The sequence below is a fragment of the Prionailurus bengalensis genome, chromosome D1 (genome assembly GCF_016509475.1).
Source record: "Prionailurus bengalensis isolate Pbe53 chromosome D1, Fcat_Pben_1.1_paternal_pri, whole genome shotgun sequence".
In the NCBI taxonomy this organism is placed as follows: Eukaryota; Metazoa; Chordata; class Mammalia; order Carnivora; family Felidae; genus Prionailurus; species Prionailurus bengalensis.
In genome coordinates this window covers 104580810-104591386 of record NC_057346.1, presented here as the reverse complement: position 1 = coordinate 104591386, position 10577 = coordinate 104580810, and the positions used below count along the sequence as shown (strand labels likewise).

Here is a 10577-nt window from a genome sequence, read left to right as displayed (position 1 = left end):
AGCCCCCGACGGGTGGCGCGTGCGCAGTCGCTCTCCACGGGACCTCCTTCCCGCCGCTGAGACTAGGAAGCGGGACGCCAAATCTGTCCCCGCGCAGCCGCCGCGCCGGGCGCCGAGCGGGGCGGCCGGCCTCCCCGAGGCGCGCCTGTGCACGTTCCCACGCACGCTCCGGCGTACGGCGGCGGCCAGGGGTCGCGAGCCGGTGGAGGACCCGCGCGCGGAGGAGCCCGGCGAGTCAGCGCCTCTTCCCTCCCTCCCCCACTCCCCTCCCCGCTCCCTCCCCCCCTCCCCAAGAATGTTCCGCTACGAGGTGAGCTCTTGCGACCGGAAGTAACCCCTCCCTCCCTCCTGCGCCCCTTTTCGTCTCTCACCCCCTGCGCGTCCGTCCCGCGCCCCTGGAGGAGGAGGGGGCTGGCGGCGGGACCGCCGGGACCGAGTAGAGCGCTTGGGGCCTGGGGTCGCGGGTTTAATCCGAGGGTGGTGAGCAGGCTCCAGGGGGCGGGACTGTCCTATCAGTTGCCGCCGGGAGAGTTGGCCTCTGTTTTGGGGTGGCGAGGGCCCGTTAAGTACCGTATCCAGACCATTCCCCAACCCCCACCCCGGGAGGAGCCGCGGAGGGGAGAGCGTCGCACCCACCGGCTTGAGGAAGAGTCTCCCTGGAAAGCTTAGAAACACGTTTCCCGCCCTGGACCCGGAACCACCTCCCCTCCAGTTACATACCCGTGCGCACTGGCAACCAGCGGGTCAGGGGGTGCCCGGACTTGCCCTTTTCTGGGGCCGAAGACTGTTTACCAAAGAGGGCTCCCCGAGTTGGGAGGGGGCGTGTCCAGCAGAAGTTCCTTCTGGGCGAGTGGGGGGAGACGTGGGTTTGGTGACCATCCCGGGAATGTAGCGACAGTCAAGTTAGCGACAGTCTAACCCGACCGCTAACTCACTGTATGACCTTGAGCAACTCCCAGTCTCTGGACATAAAGTTTCTAGATTTGTAGACTGAAAGGGCTGCTCTAGGTGATCCCTGAGAGCCTCTACAATTGAAAAAAGCAGTGATTTGGCTAAGTGGATCTTTGTGATTTTGAAGGGCGTGCAGCTGGGAGTTGCTTGTGACGTGGAGGCAGTTGTATGCCTGCTTTGTGTAAGTTTGGGAGGCTTAAGATGGGTGGAATGGCCCTTTGGCCTAACCTTTCCTTCGGGGACAGCCTAGCGAAGAAGTAGCCTGGCAAGGTATGTCACAGACCTGCCTGTTGATAGGTGGTGCTGTGATCCTGAGTCTTTGGACATTGGGGGACACATACACAATAGGAAGGGTTCAAGATGAACTGACTTGATGTAAACATGGAGAGAGATGCTGAGATGCAGGAGGCAGAGTTGCCAAAAGAAAAGAAAACTTGGAAAATAAGTCCGTTGGAAACGGTAGCGGAGGGGGGAATATTTAAAAGGGAACGGACCTACGTGGTTGTGGGAATATCTAGCACTGTGGAGCAGTCCAGAGTCTTTGCCAAATCTCTGCCCCATTTTATCCTCACTGAGGTGTTGTCCCTTTCTTACCACCTAGAGCCTAACACAGAGCCTGAGACACAATAGGTACTTTAGAGGTCTGTGCTGCGTTAACTAGAATATGACTTGCCCAAGTTTGCACCACTTGTACGAATGGAGCCAGAACTTGAACTCACCGTATCACAGCTTTTCCAGAGTTCTCTTGATTGGGGTTGAAAATTTAGCTTTCTGTTTGATCACCAGAGTTTGGGCCTACAGAAAACAGGATGGAAAATGAACAGAAAACCTTAAAAGGGCATAGTGAAATATGGTTGCAAATTTGACGTGAATATGGGAAACCTGATACTTAATGTTGAAAAATATTTCTAAAACTCAAGCAAAATAATAATAAAGTGTGCATCTTCAGCGGTCATTACTACTCTAACCAGTGATGTGAAGAAAGTTGGGGGCCTAATTCCTTAGTTATGTGAAGAAATACCGTTAGTAGATTCTTGATGGAGAAACGGAGTGTTTGGGCCAAGAGAAACTGAAAGAAGATGCTGACATCTTCCAATGTCAAGGAAATTGGGCATAGAAAAAATGCTGTCTCTACAAGAGGTCATAATGAAGCTATTCTGATGATGGGGAAGATAAAATGAACATTTTTTTTCAATGACTTTTTCACATTGTTACTCATGAGTGTGAATTTCATGAATAGTTAATCTCTTCTCTTTTTTTAGTCTTTAGAGGATTGTCCTCTGGACGAAGATGAAGATGCCTTTCAGGGCTTGGGAGAGGAAGATGAAGAGATTGATCAATTCAATGATGATACGTTTGGGTCAGGTGCAGTTGGTAAGTGACAGTGTTCTTAGAATGTCATCTTGGTCTCTTGCTCTTTTCAAATGTTCTCTTTTAAGTGCTTTATCCTAGTAGGAGTAACTGCCTTCACAAATTGGGCAAAATATTGCATTCTCGGTCTCAGAATAGTTCAGTCCTCACTGGAAGCATCTACCCCACTCCCTGGGCCTCTTTTTTTTCCTCATATATAAAACCAGATGTTCTCTGAGCCCTGTGCCTTCCGGCTACATTACCTGTAGCTGTAGGTTGGATGCTAAAAGGAATGCAGATGGTTAGACAAGTAGGCATTTTCTGAAGATTTAAAATAATCCTAGAAGAAGGAAATTTTTATTTGTGGAACATGTAACTTTTGGAAAACCAGTTAACTAAGAGAAAACTTGGACTTGAGTGTGTATGTTTTAAAATTCATGGGGCTCCTGGGTGGCTCAGCAGTTAGGCGTCCAACTCTTGATTTCAGCTCAGGTCATGATCTCACGTTTTATGGGTTCAAGCCCTGCATCAGTCTCTGTGCTGGCAGTGTGGAGCCTGCTTGGGATTTTTTCTCTCTCTCTTTCTCCCACTCGCCCTCCTCCCTATCCTTCCCCCCCTTTCTTTCCGCCCCTCCCGTGCCTGCTCTCCCTCTCAGAATAAAGAAATAAACTTTAAAAAATAAATACAATGAAATTCAATTAACCAGTGGTATATTGCATGACCCTGCTATTGCCTTATAGTATCTTCAGTAAAATAGGAAGCATTTTATTCCAAGAATTGTGGTGATAGGAGGTCTTCATAAGTTAGAAAAGTGCTGTGCACAGATGAAATTTTCTCATCCCTGGATATGAACATATATCTAGGAACTGGAAAAGGGTAAAAAACTAAAGAGCCAAACTAAACGTAACATAGCTCAGAATTACAATTACTAAAATGGGAGACTTAGGGAGCAAGCTTATATGATAAAGTTCGAGAATTAGAGATCCTAGAACAAGTGTACTAATAAAATATACTTAAAAAAAAATAAATAGGTAAGAGTGCAAATATTTTTATTTTAACTGTTGGTGTTGAAAAGTAGCAATAACAGTGTTTCTGTTGGGATGTGTAACTATATGTGATTTCTTTGGAATCAGCATTTCTGTCTATGCAACAAACATTGTTCAAACTTAAGTAGCAAGAGGAAATTATGCAATAGTGACTAATCTTAAAATGTTGAGTATCAAAAACAAATAAGAGATCTTAGAGGTGTGATAATGGTGACTCATTCTGCAGTGACCTAAGTAGCTTGAGTTGATTAAAACTTAGACTATGTTGAATTAACTGGCAAAAATAACAAAGTTTGCTTGTTAGTCGAGGCTTACAGAATTCAGTAGAGATACACAACTGCCACTATCAGGAGCAGCAAGAGAAGTGTCTAAGGTAGAAGCAAGACGGATTACAGAAGGAAACCAAAGACCATTTGGATTATAGCCATAGTTTAGGGGATGAGATCGGCCAAGAGAAGGACAATGTCAAAGATGCTGTTCTCTCTCCATGGAGATCACCGAAGAAGAGAGGTAGGATAGAATTGCAAATGAACTGATGTGAATTGCAAATTGTATTTGGAAGTTCCTTTAGTGTATAACCTATAGAACACAATAGAAGTTACAAGCATTGTGTGCTTGTTTCTGGAACTCCTTTTCTCTTAAAGTATTGTACTGATTGTTACCATTTTTCAGCAAATTCGTCACTATTAAATGAAGTTGATGGAATTGACTGACAGATGTTACATTAAGATGAAACAGCATAGTAATAAGCCCTCAGTTTTGAACCCGGACAGAAGAGAAGTAATCTTGCCTCTTCTCGTTGACTTCCAGCGTGCTGTGGGCAATCTTTTTCTGCTTCTCCGTTCCTCACAAGTTGAGGGAAATGTTTCCTTAAAAGGACATTGGAGTGTGCAGAACTGTATTTTGTATGATGGAAAAAAAGAAAAGCACACACATGTTGAAAAAGCCCCTAGGGTTACACAGTAAAAGAACGGGTAGTAAAAAGTAAAGGCAGTGAAATAGCAGCATATGGTTAGCCCAGTTTGTACCTGAGGGCATAAGTGATTAAGAAAGACTTTCCTTGTTCGTCAAAGTTTATAATGGAGAAGAGATTTCTAGGGGTGCTTGGGTGGCCCAGTCAGTTTAGCATCTGACTGTTGACTTCGGCCCAGGTCATGATCCAACAATTTGTGGGTGCGAACCTCCCCCATCAGGCTCTGTGCTGATGGCACGGAGCTGCCTGCTTGGGATTCTCTCTCTTTGCCCCTCCCCTGCTTGCATGCATGCGTGCTCGCTCGCTCTCTCTGTCTCTCAAAATAAACATTAAAAAAATAGATTTCCAAATATGAGCCCTCTCCTTTAGGAGTATGATATATTTGTATTAAAGTTAAAATCATAATTCTTTATGATATCTTGATATAAATATTACACAGATTTATTTTAAAAAATTGCTAAGTCAACCTGTGATTTGTTTAATACACTTGTACAGGTGGTATAAAGAATTTAAACTAGGAGGGGCGCCTGGGTGGCTCAGTCGGTTAAGCATCCAACTTTGGCTCAGGTCATGATCTCACTGCTAGTGGTTCGAGCCCTGCATGGGGCTCTGTACTGACAGCTCAGAGCCTACAGCCTGTTATGGATTCTATGTCTCTTTCTCTCTGCACCTCCCCTGTTCACGTTCTGTCTCAATCAATCAATCTCTCTCCCCCTCTCTCCCTCTCTCTGTCTCACTCAAAACTAAATAAAAATTAAGAAAAAAAATTTAAGAATTTAAACCAGGAGGTAAAATGTCAGACCTCTGACATGTTATGGGTTGATGGTTTTTAACTCAAGGAGTGAGTGTCTTGAATGATACTTGTTAGTACAGTAGTTATTTTAAGTCACTGGCTGCAAATGCTCTGATGTCACCTTTCCTTAAGAAACTAGTGCTTGTCTTCTGCATGGAAAGATATTTACATCATCTTAAAGCAGTAAATGGCCACAGTAATCTTAACTCATCCTCTAAAAATAAAAGTTGACACTTACAAAGTACTTATTGTCTGCTGGGCACCACTATAAATGTTGTGTGTATATATATATATATATATATATATATATATATATATATATTATTAATCCTCACAAGAACCTTGTTCATTTGAACAAATGAGGAAGCAAAGTGTGAGAGAGGTTAAGTAACTATAAATGCAATCAGTGTAAACTACCAGTTATGTTTAAAGTTGGTGAGGAATCTTTGGGAATCTCCTGCCTCTACTTGGAAAGGCTCCCCATTCTTTCCACTTCCCTTTAATTGATAGCTGTTAAAATCTTTAGGGACTTAAGTTGCCTTAACATTAACTCACCTGTATTTCCTTTTCATTTTGTTTTTATTCAAAAATATTCCAGAGACAGACGGCAGCCCAGAATTCAGTAACCCACATCTGGGTATAGATTAATTAGTTAACAGAAAACAGATAACTTCTTTTTTCTTCATTTCTCTGGTATTCTTTTGCCTAGCCTTTATGATTTTGACCATTGTGGATTGAGGTCAAGTGTTGGCATATATATGTAACTTTATTTTTAGGTCATTTGAAAAAGATATGAGTGAGGTATCCTCTTCTAGTAAGGGCATGTGATCTCTTGACATATTGCTTCACATGACTTTTCACAAGAGCAAGGAAGATCCAAAATAAAGATGACAGTATTCTGTGGCATAGATTTCTTTATTTACATGTTTGAAACAGTGACAGTCCATTCACAACAAAGCCATTCTCACAGAATATGGCTATTTAACCAGTGCTTTTAAAATGTATTATTTTTTTTTTTTTAATTTTTTTTTCAACGTTTATTTATTTTTGGGACAGAGAGAGAGCATGAACGGGGGAGGGGCAGAGAGAGAGGGAGACACAGAATCGGAAACAGGCTCCAGGCTCTGAGCCATCGGCCCAGAGCCTGACGCGGGGCTCGAACTCGCGGACCGCGAGATCGTGACCTGGCTGAAGTCGGACGCTTAACCGACTGCGCCACCCAGGCGCCCCTTAAAATGTATTATTAAGGACAAATACACTGTTTGTCTTTGGTAGGATCTGGTAATCCTAGTAAACATGAGTATGAGAGGTGGTGAATGAAAACAACTCAAGTTAGAATTCTTCTGCATTAGGATCTGTCTGCTAACAAATTAGCTTCTTATACTGGGGAGATAAATGTTAAAAAAAATCCCCCAACTGAGGATTGCATAGAGTCCTCATCTTTTGGCATCCCCAAGTTAGTAACATTGCAAAAAACAATCCTTTAAAAACTTGCTCAGCTTACTGTTCCTTAGCAAAGATGACACAAATATTAATGTCGCAACTGATTTTTAATTACATTCATCTTTAAGGATATTTTTCTGGGTAACTGATAATACTATAATTTTCATCTAAAGTGAATTTTTTTCTTTACCACAAATAGTACATTCAGATACACCACAGTGCTCGAAGACTAGACAGTGGTTCTGATCATACCAAATTGTACATCTGAAAGTCTCCCTTCCCTTGCTTTTTGCATCACTAGTGTTAGGTGATGCATTGTTATGTAATAAAAATAGCAAATTTTAAATGTTTATAATCTGACCTTACAAGGGACTTTGCTGCCTACTTAGTAAATATTTGCGTAAGATGTTAAGATCTGTGGTGCCCCCTTCAGCAGCACATATACTAAGATATTAAGACCTGTGTAACACTGATTACAGTGTTAATCGTTACATTGAAAATTTGCAAATAATCCAAATTTCCATCAGCAAGCAATCAATTAAATTAGTATATCAATAGAATAGAATCTTATACAGGTGTTAAAAAGAATGAGCTAATATTATCAGTAGTCATATACATGTGTGTGTGCATGAAAAGCTGTACAGGATGTATTGCTTAAATACAAAGAAACAAGGGGCACCTGGGTGGCTCAGTCCGTTAAGCATCCACCTTTGGCCCCGGTCGTGATCTCATGGCTTGTGAGTTTGGGCCCCTGTTGGTCTCTGTGCTGACAGCTTAGTGCTTGGAGCCTGCTTTGGATTCTGTGTCTCCCTCTCTCTCTGCCCCTCCCCTGCTCATGCTCTGTCTCTCTCTCTCTCTGTCTCTATCTCAAAAATAAATAAACATTAAAACAAATTTTTAATAAAAAAATACAAAGAAACAAGTTAAACTTTATAGTTTGCATCTAAAAAACTTAAGGTACCTGTAGAGTTCTGGGGAACTCTATAATAAAGTAACAGATTTGTGTGATGTTTCAATTATTTATTTACTTTAGATCTTTATTCATTTTTGAGAGAGAGAGAGACAGAGAGTGAGTGGGGAGGGGCAGAGAGAGGGGGAGACACAGAATCTGAAGCAGGCTCCAGGCTCTGAACTGTCAACCCAGATCCCGATGCGAGGCTCGAACTCATAGACCGCAACATCATGACCTGAGCCGAAGTCAGACGCTTAACTGACTGAGCCATCCAGGCATCCCAATGACCAAGGCGCCCCAATGTTTAAATTTTTTAATAAACATGTATTTTCTTTGTAAGCAGAGGGGGAAAAAAGATAATTTTAACATGAGCCCCTCAGAAAATTATCAGTAAATCTAACTAAATCTTTTTTTTTTTTTTAAGTGGCTACCATTTATTATACCCTTATTGTATATCAGGCACCTTTGTTTTTTCTTGTTATAGTGCCTTTAGTTCTCCCTTCCCTCTTTCTTTTAATGAGGTGTAAAGAAAAGTCATGTGGAAGGATTGCCACGGAGGACCCTTGCAGAATCCTGTGTTTCTAATGTTATAAAAAGAATTACCTGTTACCCTTTCTGTTGAATTTTATGGGACATAAAAACAAAAACTAAAGTAAGAAGATATATATGAATACGTGAGTTTTTTGTGTTTGAAAGTCTTCCATGTTTAGATGAGGTGAAGGCAGCATTGAAACGAAAAGATTGTTTAGGGAAAGCTTCCATGAGGAGGGGAAAGATAACCTGAATTTTAATACTGAAAAGAGCATAATAGTGAATAGAGCTTTTACGGTGGAAGCAGAATGGAGGGATGAGGTTGAGGAGCATTGGAGACCGAGTGATGGAAACGGTCTAGTTTATAGAGAAGCTGGTGAAGGGTTCTGAAAATTTGTGTCTGTGCTGCAGCAGGACTCAAAAATAATGCTGTGTCAGCATAAAAAGAGAAGAAAACCTAGTGCCAGTGCCACAGACTGTATAGTGTCCAGGAATAGCAGAGACGTTGTTAAAATGGAAGAGGACGGGACCCAGGTCCAAGTCACCATCACCTTTGCCCTGACGTGTGCAGTAGTCACCTGGCAGGCCTCCAGGCTTCCAATATTTCCGCTCCTTTTCCCGCCCACCCCCCAAATCCCCAATGTGTTCTCAGTACAGCAGCCAGAGTATTTCTTTCAAAAAGTCAAGCCACATCAAAACCTCCAGGGTCCCCCCTGGAGTGGCCCAAAAGGCCCAGAAGGAGCTCCCTCCTGCTGCCTATCTGGCCTCATTTTTTTCCTCTCAGCTCTTTCCCCTTGATCATTCTAATCCAGACACAGTCCTTGCTGTCTCTCAGAATCATCAGTCATCTTAAGTCCTTCCTACGGACTGTCCCTCTGTCTGGAACACTCTTCTCCCAGCTCTCCATATGGCTAACTACCTTACTCTTGAATCTTTGCTCACTCGTCACTCTCACAATGACAGGTACCTGTGACTACCCTCTTTAATGTTTTCAAACTGCTGCTTTTCCTCTACACTCCTACAGGACTTCATTTTCTGATATAGTGTTGAATGTACTTAATCGATACATTTATTGTCTGTTCTGTCTCTTCCCTCCCTGAAGGAGTGTTGCAGGAGGGCTGGGTCTTTGTTTTATACACCGATCTGTCCCATGTGCCTAAAACCGTACTTAACCGCATTGATAGGTGCTCAATGAATATTAACTGAACGAAATGAATGGATTTGAGAGCTTGTAAAGAGGATGGCAGTTATAACCTAAAAGAAAGCATAGGCTAATGCAGTGAGTTTTAACTTTCCTTTTTTGCCCAAAACGTCATAGAATGTCAAAACCAGCAGGATGTCATGTACATCCCTATCACCAGTTTAGAAATCGTTTTCAGGATAGAGTTTGGATGCCATTGATAACGTATTCAACTATTACTCTAAGTGCTTGAACTTTGTTGCTGGTGTGATGTTATTTGTCCTTAGTGAAAAGCTCACTCTCATGTACCTCTCAGTTTAAACCGTAGTTCATGTCTCTAAGTGGACATGTACTGTCTTCTGAAGTTAGGATTGTTCATTTGGTTCCCAGAAGAATTTCATGAAACTTTTTAGTCCCAAGACGAACTGTGTTTCTTCCTAACGATTTCCTTCTAGATGATGACTGGCAGGAAGCACATGAGCGCCTGGCTGAACTGGAAGAGAAGCTCCCAGCGGCAGTTAATGAACAAACGGGCAATGGAGAAAGGGATGAGATGGACTTGCTGGGTGACCATGAGGAGAATCTGGCAGAAAGGCTCAGTAAGATGGTGATTGAGAATGAGCTAGAAGATCCAGCTATCATGAGGGCAGTGCAGACCAGGCCAGTCCTGCAAGTGAGTAAGCTACTGTGATTTGAGAACTATAGCAGACTGGCGATTGAGGTGAAGTTTTGAGCTTTGCCATATTGTTTCATCCCAAGAGACTTACCTGTACCTTAAAAATTGGTAACGTAGTTCCCTGATCATAGCAGTCGAAGGTAGGGAATAATGTATATTCTGGAACGCTGTGATTTCGTATCCTCAAGCAGTTGAGACTCTCTTGGGACCTTGTTCACCAAAAGCAGTTAAATGCCCAGAAAGCCCACACCATTCCAGACTTTGTGTATGTGTTTTCCTTTTTTGTTAGCCCCAACCAGGGAGTCTCAATTCCAGCATCTGGGATGGATCTGAAGTTCTGAGGCGAATCCGAGGACCACTGCTAACTCAGGTATTAAGCGTTTTCTCTTTACACAAATTCCTAGCATCCGCAGATTCCAGGTTGGCTCCTGTTGTCACCCTTTCCTTACCGAAACAACGTACAGATGTGTGTCCTGTGCCGTTATGATGCTGATTACTCAACCTAGCACTCGGAGCTGTCCCTGTTGATCATACGCTTCTCAGCCTCCGTGGCTGTGCTCACTTTACCGTGCTTTAGTTTGAAAAGGTTGAAAGGGAGCCATTAGAACTCAAATTTGTTAGCTTACGATTCGATTACTTCAGTCATTTCTAGGCAAAACTGTGGGGATGGAGAACAGATCAG

At 42.8% G+C, this 10577-nt stretch overlaps 1 protein-coding gene across 1 annotated transcript in view; it reads left to right on the top strand.

The window, feature by feature from the left end:
* PATL1 (PAT1 homolog 1, processing body mRNA decay factor) overlaps positions 1 to 10577 on the top strand; it is a 32506-nt gene continuing 21929 nt past the window's right edge. Inside the window, exons 1-4 of the mRNA XM_043581217.1 lie at positions 1 to 310; positions 2214 to 2325; positions 9675 to 9892; positions 10185 to 10265. Coding sequence (XP_043437152.1) covers positions 296 to 310; positions 2214 to 2325; positions 9675 to 9892; positions 10185 to 10265 — 426 coding nt within the window. The 5' untranslated portion in view covers positions 1 to 295. The remainder of the gene's footprint in view (positions 311 to 2213; positions 2326 to 9674; positions 9893 to 10184; positions 10266 to 10577) is intronic.